The 18267-nt window shown below is 41.0% G+C and overlaps 1 protein-coding gene across 1 annotated transcript; it reads right to left on the reverse strand.

The window, feature by feature from the left end:
- Positions 1-4771: 4771 nt before the first annotated feature.
- STEAP1 (STEAP family member 1) lies at positions 4772-17258 on the reverse strand. Its single transcript, XM_054991784.1, has 5 exons — positions 17196-17258; positions 11532-11631; positions 9590-10087; positions 7330-7494; positions 4772-6448 (listed from the first exon to the last, which is right to left on the reverse strand). Exons 2-5 carry the CDS (start codon positions 11592-11594, stop codon positions 6191-6193), a joined length of 984 nt encoding a protein of 327 aa, XP_054847759.1. The 5' UTR covers positions 11595-11631; positions 17196-17258; the 3' UTR covers positions 4772-6190.
- Positions 17259-18267: the final 1009 nt, after the last annotated feature.

Consider the following 18267-nt stretch of genomic DNA (forward strand, 5'->3'; position numbering starts at 1 on the left):
TTTGGCAGAAATGAAACCACTCTGTAGACAGGAATACAGATTGCCATTAGCCGAATGAATGCAACTGGCACACAGGTGTGGGACATTCACTCCCTGCCACATTTTAAATCAAAAGCATATGCCTCTGTAGCCCATCTTTGAGAGGTACACACAATGCCATAGATTCAAAGAGATTTAACCAAAGTCTAGAGTGCATTTAGAAACTTTAACGAGTAAATATAAATTTTATTCCTGTTTCAGTGGCAGATACAAGTCCCCTCTAGTTTAAGTCCTTTTGCTTTTCTGTTTGTTTTGGCTGAGAAAACGAAACTAACCTGAAGAATGTAATTGCTCTGTTAAGTGCCTGGTAAGTGTCAATTGATAAGATAATAAGTACCAGGGCCTGGGGCAGCAACTAGCATATAACAGACTTGACTCCAAGGCAATAGCTTATGTATCTCCTGTTAGGAAGGAGGTACCTTTGGTTTTAAGAGGAGTGATATCTCATACCTCTGTTTCAGAAATGGTCAGAGAATGCATCCTCCATTAGCATATTGACGGATTTACAATAAGACTCTGTTTTGGTTAACATATGCAAGAGAATGAGAGCAAATAAACACTGGCCTTGAAGATGGCACATATCCGTATGGTTACTTTTATTGCTGTAAAAGGTGCGGAAGGAAGAATTGTGTGTTCTTTGATATTATAAACAAACGTTAATTTGTGGAAGGCCAACCCAAAAGTTGTAATTATTTATTACCCAATGGTGCTTTGCCAGATCATATGGACATTACCTGTTTAACCAATATTGCCGCTTTTCGTATAATTCTTACTTATGTCAAAAGGGTATAAGACCCTGGGTCAAGTGTCAAACTCGGGAGTTGCTTGGCTTCTGAGGGTCTTAACTCTCTGTATCCAACGCTCTTCCTGTTTACTAATAAATATTCCGTTCAGTTATTCCCTTCACAGGACATCTCCGTGTGTTCCTTGATTGGGCTAGGGACACATTGGTCCACTGTTTGTGTGCATCACAGGCATCCCTTAGGAACTGTGTTTTATAGGTAAGCACTAGGACTTTGAATTGAGCCTGGAAACTAAAACCAATATTGATGCGATAAAACAGGTATCAAATGTTGCAACTATCTTGTTCCTGATAAAAAACAAATGGCTGCATTTTGTATCAATTGAAGCTTTCAAGGGCAATTCCTCCTGGTTTCCCCCAAAGCTACTCATGAGCACTGGGAGACTGAAGTAAGGCGGAAGTCATATAGATCCCAGCACTAGCTCTTGGTGTGCTATCAGTTCTCACAAGAAGGCAGGGAGTGATTTCTGCTGATTTTTCCCCTCTAACTGCACCCCCTTAAAACTACATCCTGTTCTTTTACTAGGTTTCCCTGACCCTTAGAAGCAGTTTTTCAGGGGATATAGATCCAGAGGAGTTAGCCGTGTTAGTCTGTAGTAGCAAAATCAAAAAGAGTCCAGTAGCACCTTTAAGACTAACCATGACTGAAACATGAACGGAGATAGCCATATCACAAGCTCATTCCTGTTATGACTCATAGGTCACAACCCCTTTGTATGTTTGCCCAGTTAAAAGCCCTGCCACATAAAATGTGTTACAGTAATTCAATCTAGAGATTATAGTGGCATGGACAAACAGGGAGAGAGTTTACAAGCCAGATGGAATTGCAAGAAAACGCTTCTTGGTTCAACAGTTTCCCCGAACCTCTCCCACATGACCACCCAGTAATAATTTAACCTCCATCTAGGGTGGGCAGAAATTCTTCCCCATCAAAATCACCTCAGTCTTTTCTTGATTTGGTTTGGGTTTCCCCCCTCCCCCCATGAGTGACTTGATCACAGCTTCCAGACTGGTTTAGATTGTCAGCTGCAGCTTATGGTGCCTTAAAGTGATATTATCAGAATATTGACAAAGCTGATTCATTTGAGTCACTCTCGTTTGATGGTCTCCTGTAGACACAGAAAAACATGGGGGCGGATCAAACCTACATGCCTACAATGCTCCAAGTGCTCCGTGGGAATAAATTCAAACAGATCCCTGCTCAAAGGTTCACCAATTCTTATGTCATCCTGACAGTATACATGCAGAAGGAATAACTATGGTTATATTGTTATAGGACATTATAGTGAAGTATTCTGAAATTCTTAGTGCTGTGGATGGAAAAGGATTTAATGAATAGCCCAGCCACAAAAACTATGAAGGACAATGACCACCTGTGGCATCCTGACCTGGCACTTTTCTCTTCAAACTAGCTGTATCAAATTTTCCACATCTTTCTTATACTCAACAAGTAAAAATATTTTACCTTGTCTAAAAATGAAGTGTAAATATAAAGAAGGCAGTTTTGCATATGAAGGTGCTGAACCCTTTTTCATTTCCCACCTGTCAGCAATAAGAGAAGTTTTGACATTACCTTTACAGGGTCATTTATTAACAACAGTGGGCCTTGTTACCTTTCATCCTCTGCCCCTTTATCTCTCTCAGCCACTTGAACTAGTAACCTTTTTGCTTCTCCCTTATTCTCCCCCCTTCTTTCTATGTTATCTGATTTGACCCTGTAATTCTTATTTTAAACTAAACATTTCTACTGCTTAAAACTACAACTACTAATTATACTGCTAGAAGCACTATCTGCTGCTTTGGTCACCCTTTAAATTTTTTTCTAAAACAACCTCTTTCAAGTACTATCTTAGAACAGAATGCCACAAGAACTTTGGACACATTTACAATGTTATTTTCAGTGTTGAATAATGTCAAATAATAGTAGAGTTGTGTATAGAAACTAGTTCCACCCTCATAATCCAGAACAGTCCTCCTGAACGCTTAATCATTTCTTAGTGAAATGGCAAGCTATGCATTGCCTAATCTTTATATTATATCTGTTCTTTCCTGGTACAGCCAGATACTCTCTCCCTCACTTCTTTCCAACAATAGGCAGCCAGCCTGTTAAATTATGTCACAATGCCTGGTTGAGTCACAAATGTATTAGGTACACAACTAAGCCAGGCTTTGACTGTGGTGTCTGCTGTAAAGCAACCTATCCAGTTTTTTGTCTAGTGGAAGTGGGTAAAATTCTGCAAGGACAAAGCCTAAACAACATACAAAATATATTATCCTACAGAGAGAACTATATAAAGATTTAGCTAATAATAAGTCAGCAGGTGTTCATATGTATTACATTAAGCACAATTCCTTGTCCTCCAGGGTGACTGTAGTATCTGGTAGAAGGGATAGGAGGGTAGGCCATGGAGAACAAGGAACTGCAAGGTCCATAGCCACTTAGCACTGGGTTCAGCTTGCACACACCACTAACTGAGGTGTCTGGTACCTGACACTGACCGTGCTGGGGAGGCGACAACTAAGTATAGCACTGGGGAACCAATAAGTTGAGATCAGCTTCTGTTGGTTTGATGGTAGAACTAAGGCCCATCTTCTCAGCATCTTGGGCATTAGACAGGGGCTACAGCTGTGCTATTAGTAAAAAGGAGTGGATTCTCCCATACAACAGTATGTGTGTGCGTGTGCGTGCGCGTGCTTAAGGGACCTTAAATGTTTGGTTACACAAACAAGTCAGCTATGTGAGCTGCATTTCTACATTGGTAGCTATTGTATATTGTTCCCCCCAATGAACGCTTGCACATGCTTCTTTACAGGCTCCTTTCACGTATGTGTGGGCTGTGCTAGTTTCAGGTTAAATAAGTGTGTCATGGTTATGGCCAGAAATATAGGCAAACAGTTGCTGGTCTTGACTAAAAAGATCATGGAAGATGCTTTTGCAGACTAGAATCAGAATTGGCCTGGTCCCTCAGTTAAACACACCAAAAAGTAAGTCCAGAGACCCAGAATAAAATAGCCTTAGAAAGGAACAAGGAATACCAGACTAATATGGCCTATGGTAGATTATAAATAGTATAACTAATAACAATAGATATGTGTCCAGTTCCAGATATGAGAAGCATCCGAGAAAGGAAAGAATGTCCAATGACATACAGAGGGAAAGATGAAGTACAAACATTGGTTGTTGTCCAGCAGACAGCCATATGCATCAGAAACTTGGAATCTCTATTTTTGATATTCTTTGCTATGATAAAAAGTAGCAAGTGCTTGAGAACTATGGTGCTTGAGAACTATGGTGCTTGAGAACTAATAGTTCTTGTACATTTGAAGATACTTGAATACAGACGACTTTGTATGGTGCTTGAAGTTATAATTAAGCCAAGAATGCAAGCTCTATCAGGTAGGATAGCTCGCTGTTGTTCAGAGATGATTTTGTAAATTTAAAAATATGTCAAAATGAATTAATGTGGACCATCTTTGAAGAAACTTCTTGCCTGTAACCTGCTTGCTTTTGGTAAGCCATTCTAATGGGTTCAAATAATTGCTCTCCTTTAATTATCTATGTAAAATCAATGGATGGTATTATATTCTTTAAATGAACCTATGTTAAAATAATAACAATACTTTAAGTTGTATATATAAATCAAAAGTTATTATTATTATGTACTATACCCCAAAGAAACCAAAATATGTTGCTGAGTGCCTCTTGCCAGGAGATGAATTATCTGATACAGAAAAGCTAATTAGATGCCTATGGCTTCTTAAGTACATGCCTGTATCTAAATCAGGCCTGATCAGAGTCATTTGGAATAACTAGTTCTGTTAAGCAACTGGAAAATAAAGTTTACTATTCAATCTTCTATACCATAAACAAACTTACCCAATTCTTTTCCTGAAAGGCTTTTATGGATTAAAAAAATATTAGAGCAGAAGTTGAAAAATGCAAAAAGGTGTTTAATTTTAAATACAGCAAGTGTTAGCAAGTGCTTTCTACAAGTATAAAGCTGTATTTCAATTCTTATTTACAGTAGTAAATGTGTAACTATAATTCTTTATAAACATACATTTATGAAGTATAAATCAGGTTTGGAAAAGAAAACTGAGGATATTCCCCCAAACCCAAATATAAATTGTTTATTCAGTCTTCTGTCCTACTGAGGAAGAATGCCATCTCTCAAAACATAACAAAATATGTCAAACTAATTCCTGCTCAAAGTTTTTCTGCAATATTTGATATAGGTTGGACTAATAGGGATACATCAATTGACAGGATTAATCAGCTCTCCCATTGCTATCCTGTACAATTTCACAATGTGGAGTCACCTAATTAAGTTGATCGGCAGAAGGTTCAGGACTGACAAAGGAAATACTTTACAGAACATGTAATATTATGGAATTCACCAGCACATAATACTGTGATGGCCACCAGCTTAGATGGCTTTGTGTGTGGAAGGGTTCTTTTTCAACAGCTATTTGTTATGTTGGCTAAATACTATCTCTGTATACTGAGGCAGTATATTCTGAATACTGGTTGCTGAGGAAAAAAGAAAGTGGCTACCCCTTTTGTGTTTTGCTTGTCAGTGCTCAGAGGGATCTGGCACATTACTATTGAAAACAAAATGCTAGATTACATGGACCGAATCTGATCCAGCAAGGCACTTTGTTTCTTCATCAGGTAGATGTCTGTTTACTGCAGAAAAAACTTCTGTGCTGTTCGAACAGCTTTGGGTGTGCTCACATCAGCACAGGGATCTCTTGCATGGACAAAAATTCCCCATTGTCTACAGAGAGATGATCTTGGGTATGCAAAAAACCTGGCACACCTGGGTCTGCTTCTGCCATTGAAATGAATGACCAAACTGATCCAGGCAGAGCACCTCTTAACCTGTGTCTTAAAGCCATGGTAGAGGTGTCTCTTAACTTGCTGTATTACATATTTTTAGATCTTACTAATATAAGGTTGTGAAGCAATAATATGCCTATTATCACAGTTTTTCTTTTAGAACTTTAAAAAAATCAACATTTGGAATTTTGAGAAGAAATTCACATGAGATAGAGGAGATTTCACAAATCAATGTCTGTTCCACTCCAAACATTTGCTCAAGTAAACTGCTAACCTGAGAGAATGTCTTAAAATAGCAATGAATTGAAAAACAAAATTACTTAATTAGGAGCAGAGCGATACTTACTTTTCACCTATGCAGTGGGACACTAAGCACACAGATTTGGACATAAACTCCTGGCTAATGGAATAAACTCCATATAATTTATGGATAGGAGGACAGCCTTGGGTATGATCTCAACATACTTAGGGACTGAAATGGTTGGCATCAAAATACAAACAGAGTTCATCTATAAACCGGAAGTCATCAGTGCCCTGTGTGACACCGTGTTAGCATCCCAGCCAGCTCTGATCTTCTGCAGTCTCTTCCTAAGGCATGGGAAAAGGAGGATACTTTTGCAAGCCAAAACCATTATTGGAAGAAGAACCGCTATCATAAACGTAGGAGGAGTATACCATAAAAACTGTCCTATGTCGATCCACTTATTCCATGCAAATACTAGTGCATGAATTGTACACAGCAGGAGAGCTAAGTGTCCCATCTTGCTCTAGAAAGAAAATATATGACAAGTTAGATTTTTAAAATATGTTGTAATATACATTACTACATGGGCCAAACTTCCCTTTCTCCCAAAATGAGCCTGTTTTGCTTCTGTGCCTTTAACAGAAGCTTGATGTGCAGAAATCAGCAAGCAAAACTTTTCACAGGATGGAGATATACATTATTACCTGCTAGTCCCTACAGATAATACGGATCTTTAAATCAAGCATTAGTTCAAAAGCTGGCAAATCTAGCTAGTAAGCAATCAGAGTTTAATTAAAATGCTCTTGAAGAACATTCTTTGTTGACGCATATTCAATCCAATGCCAAAATACAACCAACTTTACATTAATATCAGGATCCGCAACTCTGAACTTCAAAGACATACAGGTAATGCCATAAAGCATACCTGAAGCCTGGTACAGTACTTTTGTACTCTCCAAGCTGTGCTTTAATGTACATGGACCCATGCCAGTCCCATTTTATAGAAAAAACAGCCAGGATTGCTGAGCTGGAGAAATTGTCTACTGGCCACATCAGCCAGTAGACTAAAAGGCTTACTTATGAGTATATTTGTTTGCACAGAAGACTCCACCTACCCTCTAACCCTGCTGGTGGAATGCTTCCATGTAAGAAAATGCCAATTTCAGTCCAGGGCAAGGGGCAGAACCTGACTACACCAAAGGGCTCTGATTTTCCAGCATTCCGGTGATTTTTTTTAGCAGAAATCTCCCAGGGTCCAGGGTCTCAGAGATTATCCAGCATTTAGTTTTCTTCTGTTGAATCTGGACTCTGGGTCTTCAGTCTCTAGTTGCAAACAGAAATATGAGCTCTGCCCTTATGCTACAGTCCCTCCCTAGTCAACTATACAATGCAATTTACATATACCTGAATATAATGAAACTCTCTCCAAGTCAGTGACTGACTGACTGATGGAATTGATGTTATGGCCAATATAGCCAGTACAGCGAGTCCCAGAATTCCTAGAGACACATAAATCTCCATTCTCCAAACGTCATGCTCAATCCAGGCATTTTCCTTTTTTTGCTTTACCTGCAGAGAGCATAATACAGTTAAAGTGACAGAATGATTGTTCTAAGGACCAAGTTGTATCTAAGATTCAGGGATGATTCATAACAGCTGAATCCTCCCCACCCTTTTTAAACCTAGGATTCACTGACTTCTCTGTACGGGCTTTGCAGGAGAAACCCTCATAGGAACCAGCAGAAATTACTCACAGCCATTTATCCTATGATTGAGGCTTTTTTTTTTTTCAGGAAGAGCAATCACAGGAAAAGCAGCAGGTTGTGCCTGGGTACAAGTCAATTTACACTGAAGCTTCCTTACATGAAACTTTATACAGGAGCGGCTCTCTCTGTGTATGTGTGTGTATGGGGAGGGGGAGCATGCAATTTTTCTACAGATTGTTCACAACTGCAGGGGCAAAAAGTGGTGCTTTGCCATGGATTCCTGCTCTTCCTCCTGCTTTGTGAGATGTGTTGAAACTCAAGCAAAATGTGGTCCCTAGGGAGGCTTATTCTAATTCCCCTTTAACTAGATTTCCCAGCAGGACTGCTTTTATTTGCTGACAAGCAAAATTCTATCTAATACTTCCTTTCACAGATTGTAATAACAGGCAATGCAGTAACAAACAGTATTGTATGAAGCCAATAAGCACGCATTCTTCACAACTTTTGTCATCCTGCCAGGGCAGCCCAAGATATTTTTTAAAATCCGATTGGTTTCTACATAGAAACAAGCTACTATGATTTCAATATTTCTGCAGGTGCAACCAAGAGAAAGGAAGGCAGAAAAGGGAATTTTAGTAGGCATAGCTTTTCTCACCTTTGCATGACATTTATCAACATTCTTTAAGAGACAGGGATTTGGATCCCATGTATAATTTCCACAGACACAAATGGGGGTAATTTTCACCAATTCTTCCCTTTCCATTGCAGACTTCTGGCTCCTGCTTGTTGTTGCACAGGGGGATCTAAGAAAGTCATGCTCCACTGATGGATTCCATCAGCTGTTATTTTTGGCAGGATCTAACCTATACCTTGTTCATTAATTTTTGGTCACCAGGCAATAGCTATTAATAAATGTATACATTATGTCTTTAAACAAACCTTACATCCAAGCCAGTGGCAACTGCCAAATTTCACAATAGTTTTTTCTCCGATGTTATGTCATGCTTGAAGGGGGGTAAAAGGACTCCCTTCTGTTTTACAATAGGTCAACAATTGTGAGAGTTCTAAGCTGTATCTTTTTCAGGGTAAGGCATGTTCTCACGCTGCCATTTGAGAATGTACTACGGAAGACACGTTGGAATTTGTCCCCCTTCTGCCAAAGAGCAGAGGTTTTTTTCCTATTATCTTTCTTAAAAACCAGGTTTGTGACAGGCTTTTTTTGAAAGATCAAGTTTACATTATGCATTTTCAACTGCTAGGGTGCAATCTCAACAAACTCTGTATAGCCTGATTACAGATTGCCTGAGCCAGTTTGTAAGTTTCCTGAGCTGAAGAAAATAATTAATAAGTAGATATTTGCAGTAACCACTGAGCTCGTTTTGATAACACAGTTGGAGGTGTGTCAACTGAACAGGAACAAAATAACCATATACACTCATAATATACCTGGGATATTTCCCATAAGAACTGTCATTTTTGTACACTGACATTGCTTTTTAAAAGAGATAAGTTGTTTTATTTAGTTTCTCCACATTGTTTAATGAGCTTCTATCAGGGCCCCAAGGTCATCTTTTTCTCCCCCAAAATAAACATTACCAACCTATTAGCAGACTTTTTTTTTTAGGGGAAGATGCTTTAGCTTCCCTTCTTTTAAACATTTCAATTTCACTTTTAAAAATACCTTCACAGGGTCTACCTTTTTCAATAGCTAGCATGGTATAATAATTAGAGTGTCAGATAATCAACAGGTTACCTCATACACATTATTTTCTTACAGTAGCTTCCATCACAGGGTTTTTGAGAGTATAAAATGGAGGAAGCAGGGATGCATGTATCCCACTGTGAGCTTCTGGGATAAAAATGTGACAGATAAAAATAACTAGAACTGGTCACAGCATTCTGTAGGTAGATGCACCATCGATTTTATACTAGTATGAATTTAGAATGTTCAGCCATACCTGTTGATATGCCCAGTTCAAAAGCTTGTATCGGTAAGATCTCCTCATTGGATAGCACAAACTGTAGCACGCATGCATTGAGGCAAAAAAGAACCCAAGAAGCCCAAACTGTTTTCTTGATCTCATCCACCTATCCAACCACTGTGGAAAGCGTCTGTACTTGGTTCCATAATAGAGCTGAAAACCTGCAGCCAATATCCCTGGCAAATAAACTAAAGCCAAAAGGGTGATTGAGACAACTGGTAAGACTTTGTTTATAACCAGGACTGGAATTTTATAAAAGACATTTTCTTGAGCAGTTACAAGAGGATGGATGACTTCCCTTAGAAAAGTATAGATAAAGGTCAACAAAGATAGTATCAGTGCTGTCTTCACTGGCACATGCCATTTAGGGAAAAGGTCGTGTTTGCAGTTCTCGCTGGGAGGAGATTCGAACTCATCTATATAGATTCTTTGATGTAAATGGGGGAAAACAGCTGCTTCAGGTGTGCCAGTAATCTGAAAAGAAGACAAAATGCATAAACCTAAGATGGATTTAAATGTACTTGTCTGTATTGATAAACCCCAGCATTATTGTAGACCTATGGAGTACATTCTATTTCAAGCCATTTCAGATAATGTATAAAGTTTCAAGCCAAGGAAGCTGGCTGCATAGCTGAGGATGAACTTAAAGAGCTTAAGGTTAGATTTCAGATTCCCTATTGAGTCATGATTTTCAACCTAGCTTTCTATTTCATGAAGTTGCCGCCTCCAAAGATTCCTTTATCATGGTCTTCATGAAGAAAGATGCACTTTTTTAAAAAACGGAGGAAACTTGATGCTATTCAAATAGCATGTGATAATTGGAAATGGAATCTCTAGACCTTTCAACATAATGCTTACCGAGACTCAAACAGAAAACATCTGATGAAGAAAGTGAGACTTGGTTCTCAAACACATATGGCAGAACAAATTGTTAGTCTTTAAAGTGCCACCAAACTCCTTTTACAAAGACACAATAATTATAATGCCAGTTTTATTTCCTTTACAATTAGATGTTGAATACTCTGGTGGTAATGCATGAACAAAGACAGGAGGAATAAGATTACTACAAGAGAGGGAGACCATGTTTTTCAGAGCTACTTTTCTCAAGAGCCTTGGGAGTTGCCAGTCACAAAATGGCGACTCTGTGGGTGGAGCCAGTCACAAAATGGCCGCTTGGACATGGTTTCATTGTTTCAGAGCTGGTCTGCAATGCTTAGCTGGGGAAACCTATCCTCTGCTATTTTCTCAAAGCAAGCCACCACTCCCAAATTGTAAATTACTTTGCAGGGGAACATATAGTTACTTTTGCATTTTCCCTAAAATAGTCAAATAGCAGCATTGATGCATGGGGAAGAATTCAACAGTATGCTCCTTTCCCTTCCACAGCAATGGTATATTAAGAAAGACTGGTCCACAGTTTAGGGATGCTCAGAGTTCCTTCAATTATCTCAGCCTTGCTTGCTGTTTTTTAAAAAATCCTAGCATTTGTGTTTTAGAGGGCAATTCTGCCACTAAGCTATTCTTCCTGGTACTGCCATCCTCACTCTCCATTGAGCTTGGGTGTTCTTCCATTCATACTGTCACTCCTAGCACAGCCTCCATTTTTGCCTCTAGACAGACTTGCCATCTGTGCCTTGGAGAGCTGCCCTGCCAGAAGAAAGAGTGGCAATCTCCAATTAGAAGCCCCTAGAGGGTAAAGGCAAAAGAAGGGAAATTAAATAGGATGTTGAATAAAGAGATATAGGTTTTAATTTATCCTCTGCATATGAGCATGATATGTAGATTATACTACATCACAAATGGGTATGTGCTATCCCAGCTTAGGAAGAACGTGGGGAAAGGTGGTGTTTAAATGTATTTGCTCAGTGACCAAAATGCCTAAAGCCAGACTAGCACATTAAGAAAATATGACTCTTACCAAACTGTTGCACTTCTCCCAGTTGCCTTCAGAATTCCTCTTCTGAGCTTCATCCTCATCCATGCTGTTAGCCAGTCCAATTCTCTATTTCAAAGCAGGTCTACAAGAAAATTTCAAGTGACTTTTTAGTTCTCTGTACTTGTTGGTCTCTAAGATGCCACTGGACTCAAATCCTGCTGACTCCAAAACAAGGAAGTGTGAGGGAAGTCTCCATATCAGGATATTACCATTGTCATGCTTTAAATTACCAATTTTTAAAAATTTACCAGCTTGCTCATCTCTGCATGAGGAGTTTGCTTTTTGTAAAATTCAGAACCAAACCAATATGTCTGTATTTCTAAGGCACCAGCCATGTGCTTTTACTGGGACAAGAAATAAGCTCCTAAACATATCTTCAATACCTAGGCAAGTATTAACTGCAAACTGATTGCCAGACATTTTGTTGAAAAAGGGTCTTGCCTTACTCCAGCCAGATGTGAAGAGTCAAAAGCACATGATTATTATGAAAGATGCTTTAAAAGTTCCCTGATTTTTATTGACAGCAGTTAAGCCTGTAGATTTCTGGCCAATCGAAAATCAGATCACAGCAAATATTTGCAGGGAAGCTAAAAATATAGTTCCAGCATTCAATGGAAGCAATTGCTTCACATAGTCTCAGGGGTGTCAATCTAGATAGAGATGCCAAAAGTGAATATATTAAAGCAGGCGATTCAGACTCCTCAATATTTATTTTGGAATCTGCAGCGCGACAGAAGGCACATGGTCACTGCCTAGAGGCTTATAAACAGTTCCAAAAGACAGAGATGGAGAGATAAAGATCAGGGAACGCACAGAGAAAGAGTTAAGCAATTAACAGAAGGGCAAGAAAGATAAGGCAAGGAGGGCTTCTGTTAGGCCCTAGCATTTATGCTCCAATGAACATTTCTAAAGCTGCGGTCTTACATACTCTAATGGTCCCTGGCCCCAGGGAGGCCCGCCGAGCGTCAACCAGAGCCAGGGCTTTTCGGTCCTGGCTCCAACCTGGTGGAATGCTCTGTCTAAAGAGACCAGGGCCCAGCAGGATTTGTTATCATTCTGCTGGGCCTGTAAGACAGAGCTGTCCCGCCAGGCGTTTGGTTGATGCTGGGTAGGGTCCCCGCCGGCCGAATAGGGTAGAACGGGGCCCTAACTATCAGAACATCCAGCTCCCAAAAAGTTTTTTTCTTCCTTTTAAAATTATTTTTCAGTGACAGTTGGAAATGGATCAAATGAACTGTTTTGTGCTGCTTGTATTTGTTTTTAAATATTCATACTGTATTTATTGTGTTTTAAATTGTGAATTGTAATTTTAATGTATATTAACGTGATCTGCCCTGAGCCTGCTGGTGTGGGGAGGGCGGAATATAAATTTAAACCAACAAATAAATAAGGTAAGCACTTGTATGTGCCCCTCACCTCAGTGAGACTTATTTCATAGTAAACTTGACAACACTCCAGTCCTCTTTATATCTACCAACGATTAAAGAGTTTGAAAACTTGTGGAACATATCGTTACCCAGTGCTCTTTAGTTTTGTAAAGTAAAACCTGAGGGTTTTTCGCCCCCAGGAAAAGGGCCCTCAATGATCCAACAAAAATGGAATGTTATACTGGGGCCTGTATAGATAAGCTGAAGCCATATAACTATTGTCATCTCTTAGCTAGCTCCTCCTATCAACAGAGGGTTGATATCACATGGTAATTTTCCTTTTCAAAAACCAAAATAAAACATGGATGAAAACAGAGGAGTCTGACTACAGCGTCCTAAAGAGAGTTCAAAATCAAAAAGAGTCCAGTAGCACCTTTAAGACTAACCAACTTTACTGTAGCATAAGCTTTCCAGAATCACAGTTCTCTTCGTCAGATGCATGGAGGGCAAGAAGAAACTGGTCAGATATATAGGTGGAGAGGGGAGGGAGGAGTAGATGCAAACAGTAGCTTCTGATATGGAGATCAATTTGCTTCTGTTAAGGAAGTCAGTTACTTCTGATAATGAGATAACCATTCATAGTCTCTGTGTCACCGCTTAGGACTGCACTGCAAACCATTTGCAAATTCCTGCCCATCCTCCAAAATACAGGCACCAAGTTAAGGCTACCACCATAATTTCTGTGCCATGGGAGCAATATTGCCTCATGTTTTACGCCTGCTTACAACTTACACTCCAAGCTGTAGTATTTCTCCTGACGCAATCCTCTGGAGCTACAACACTGAACAAGGGCTCATGGCTACTAAATATTTAAGAATTGGTTGTACACCAATATTAGTAACATGGACATAATTATATGTCTATCGGAAGGAATACAAGAACAATACTGATTTGGGGAAGAAAAAACCCTAAAGACAAAGGGAAAACATACCTGCTGGAAACCCAAGTTCTAAGATGTCAGGCTGTAAAACTGTGCACTTGTATTGCTCACAGGGTCTGGACCTTAAATTACAACTTCCAAGTGTTTATGACCATGAGTAAAATGGTTTCAAAGTAAAACAGTAATATATTTTAAAGAATTGAATTCAGCACATCTACAGATCATCCAAAGCATAAATGAGAATGGAGTATGGACTCTTCCATTGCTAAAACACTCTGACCGGTGAGAAATGGTACTGTATGATGGGATTTTGAACTTGGCCTAATTTAAAAATAAAAGATATTCTTACTCTCTCTGAGCTGTCCAATATTTCTATTTTGGAAAAAGGAAGGAACTCAGAAGTGCACACACACACTCACACTAACTCTTACATAGATTTGGCCTTATAGATTCTGATGTCCCTAGTGAAACAGTAAAGTACATTTACATACCTCTGCATCTATCATCACATCAAACCCTACGGTTTCTGGCTGGGCCTGCTGGGGCTGGCTCCCTCGATCCTAGAACCACTACACTGCTTAGATATCCATACCACAGGCATCCAGGTCTCTAAAATAGTAAAGAGTCCAGCAGCACCTTTAAGACTAACCAAATTTATTGTAGTATAAGCTTTCAAGAACCACAGCTTTCTTCATCAGATGCATCTGACGAAGAGTGCTGTGGTTCTTGAAAGCTTATGCTACAGATAAGTTGGTTAGGCTTAAAGGTGCTAAAGGTTGGTTAGGCTTAAAGGTGGACTCTTTACTATTTTACCACTACAGACTAACATGGCTAACTCCTCTGGATCTATAATCCAGGTCTCTGGATCTAATTCCACCCACTGCCACATGCTCCCTTTAGTACAGTGTTGCCCAGGAGCAACAGCGAGATTCCTGGCACCTATTTGCTTTAACCTTAAACTATCTCTTTCCCAAAGCAAATAGTTCTGCTTTTCCTCCATGGCCCAGGAGCAGAAAGTGCTTTAGAAGAAAGCAGGAGTCATCGCTTTTGAGTCTGCAGGAAGCATCCGTTAAGAGCTGCCCCCAACTTTTAACTTCACAACATTTTGTGATTGGCCCCAGTCGCCCACGGCAGCCATTCTGTGGTTGTGCTCAGGCCTGTTCTCAAAATTCCAGGAGCTCTCCCAGGCTCACCAAGGTTGGGGACCCCTTGCCTTTGCCTCTGACCCTCCCCCCTGCTGTTTCTGAGCAACAAAATTCCCTCCTTTCCTTCAGCTGGTGAAGCAACAGCATGACTTCACTCATATGCTGGCCGAGATTGCAGAGAGGCATTTCCCAATTCTGTGAGTCCTGGATTTTATTCCAGGAAGAAAATAAATCCTATTTTGCAGCCATCTTCTTCAACAGTTCTATTTTGAGCATTATCATCATATTCCTTACAAGAGCTCTTAGCACTGAGTCTTATTTTAAAACTTGGGTGGAAAAAAATTCTCTCTAAACTACTGGGCACTGCTTTGGAAGATCAGTCAAGGATAACTAATTTGCATGTACAATATATTGTTCTGTCTGTATTTTTAAAAATATAGACAGAACAATTTTATTATTTAAAAAGCTTTTCTAATAATATCCAGGTGAGTGGCTTTTAAAAAAAAACTTTCATGACAAGAAAAAAGATCTGCATTAATAAGCCAGGCTAACAAGACAGAAAACTCGAACCTTTATTAACAGGTCTAGAAAGGCAGCTATTTCAGCTCATACACAGCAGATAGAACGGTAATGTATACATTGGTGTTAAATGGTATATCTCACCACAAGCACAACACATGTACAGGTATCTTTAATCCAGAGGAGTTAGCTGTGTCAGTCTGTAGTAGCAAAACAGTAAAGAGTCCAGTAACACCTTTAAGACCAGGGCTTTTTTTCAGCTGGAACGCAGTGGAACAGAGTTCCTGAACCTCTTGAAAATGGTCACATGGCTGGTGGCCATTTTCACCAAGGGAGATTTAAACTTTTAAAAACTCCCCCCTTGTTCCAGTTGACCCAAAGTGACGTCATTGGCCCTGGGAGCATACGTGCACTTTGCGTGTGCACATGTGGTACCAGGGGCACCATCTCCCACCAAGAGTTGCCTCCTGTGCTGGCAACCCACTGAGTTCCACCACCTCTTTTCTCAGAAAAAAAGCCCTGTTTAAGACTAACCAACTTTATTGTAGCGTAAGCTTTCGAGAATCACAGCTCTCTTCATCAGATGGACTTTTTACTATTTATCTTTCTTTGTCTTCAAAGCTCTTTCATACAAGCTCTGTTTATTATCATTATGTTACAGTGAATGCATGTACACACACACACACACCTGTTTGTCAGAAAAAGCCAATTTGCATTCACTTTACAAATGAAACCAGGGATAAATGTGGAGCTTCAATCACATGGACATGTATTGAAGGTAACATGAGAATTGCTCAACGAATGTCACAGGTTGTAGGTGCGTTCACACCGTAGCTTTTAAACAGGGCTACAATATAGCTGTTGAGAATAAACATGTGTGTACATGTGGGGGAATAGCTGTGCTGATGTAGGCAGGTTTCCTTGAAGGTGTACAAGCGTCCTAAGCATACACGCATCATGCAGACACCTACCTGCAAAGTGTGAAAAAGCAGGATTCCCTGTCGATTAGAGCCCTAAACCATGGCATGCTTTCAAGTGAACGCTCCCTCGTTCCTGCCGGGACGCCTCCCCTCTCTGCACAGCCAGTCTTCAAGGCTGGGCTGACACACCTCTCCAGCTGCAGCTGGGAACGCTGCCTGGCTACGCCAACTCTGTGCACAAGCAGCAAACGTGCTTGCTGAGGGAATCTCCCCCAGTTGCGACCGTGTTCATTCATTCAACAGAGGTCCCAGCCGGACTTATGCAAATTCTGCGGGGGCTGCTCAGATTTAGGCATGCAAAGCTTAACCAAACAAGGTCTTGCTGCCGGTAAGGCTCCCGTTTCTCGTTACTCGCACACGGACACCCCCTCGCCTGTTGCAATGCTTGTCCGTTCCGTGCCGCATGACGTGCAGACAAACGTCACGGGCTCCTGCTCGCCCGTTGCAAAGGGTGAAAGAAAGAAACCTTGTCTCCACTGGGGCCGGGGCAAATCACTGACGTGGCTCCGGGACCGGAGGAGGAAACGCCGCGGAGCGCAGCCTGAATTTAAACTGTCGCGGGGGCATTTCGGAGCCCCGGCCAGAGCGCCCCTCTCCGGGCTCGCCGCCGCAAATGCGGTCAGCCGGGAGACTCGCATCCCACCGCCACCCCAAAGCCACGGCCCGAAAGCCAGCGAGTCAGGCCGTCTACTTACAAACTTGGCTTTCCTGCCTCCTCGCCAGCAGCTTCGCTCAGCCAGACCGGCGTCTCTGCTCAGCCCCTGCAGGTTTGGCCGCTCCGCATGCAGCCGCCTGCCCCGCCCCTCCCAGCTCCGCCTGCAGCATCCCTCTCGCCTCGCCGGCTCCTCCTTCCCTCTCTCCCGGGAGCTCTGCAACCGATTTGGGGGCCCTGCCGCGCCTGGCGCGCTCTTGTCTGTCTATCGCTCATATTTTTAATTTTTGTGATCAGGGTAGCACATGTGCTTTTCGCCTCCACCTTAACCTCACAACAACCCTGAGAGGTAGGGCAGGACGAACTGCTTCTGAGATGAAAAGGAGAGGTGGTCTCGGATCTCCCGCTTCTTGTCAAATATATTACAACCACTGCACCACATTGTCTTCAATCGAGTCTTTAGAAGTATCAGTTGTTTCACGACAAACGAGTGTGTCACTATTGTTATGAACAATATAAAGGGGTCTACCTACAAAGACTGCAATAAGAACATAAGAGAAGCCATGCTGGTGTTGGATCAGGCCAATGGCCAATCCAGTCCAACACTCTTGTCACACAGTGGCCAAAAACCCTGGTGTCCTCAGGAGGTCTGCCAGTGGGGAAGGGACACTAGAAGCCCTCCCACTGATTGCCCCCCCCACAAACACCAAGAATACAGAGCATCACTGCCCTAGACAGAGTCTCATCTATACCTTGTGGCTAATAGCAATCATGTGCATACTCATCTGGGAGTAAGTACTGCTGAATAAACTAGGAGTTACTTGTGAGTAAACAAGATTGCTCTCCATATATGCATGTCAAAGGCATAAAGTTCTTTCTATGAAAAAATAAAAATAGACTTGTGCCACTTTAACATATTTATTGTGGCATAAGTGATCTAGTGCCCACTTCACCTGGAGCATGAAGTGATACACAAAGGCTGCAACACTAAAGACTTTACTGGGAGTAAGCCCCAAAGGGCTTACATCTGAGCAAACCTGTTTAGGATTGGTCCCATAAACACACAGAGGTAGAAACAATTGAACAGCAGTATAAGCTTTTGTAAACTAAAGCCC

Source organism: Eublepharis macularius, chromosome 11, assembly GCF_028583425.1.
Source record: "Eublepharis macularius isolate TG4126 chromosome 11, MPM_Emac_v1.0, whole genome shotgun sequence".
NCBI classification, from domain to species: domain Eukaryota; kingdom Metazoa; phylum Chordata; class Lepidosauria; order Squamata; family Eublepharidae; genus Eublepharis; species Eublepharis macularius.

Bases quoted from the DNA above. Each gene is read 5' to 3' on its own strand.
- STEAP1 (XM_054991784.1), bottom strand. From the start codon at position 11,594: ATGGATGAGGATGAAGCTCAGAAGAGGAATTCTGAAGGCAACTGGGAG. The intron at 7,495-9,589 runs GTATGGCTGAAC...TGCTCTCTGCAG, and splicing joins TGAACTGGGCATATCAACAG to GTAAAGCAAAAAAAGGAAAA. The intron at 6,449-7,329 runs GTATATGTAAAT...TTTTCTTTCTAG, and splicing joins GAGAGTTTCATTATATTCAG to AGCAAGATGGGACACTTAGC.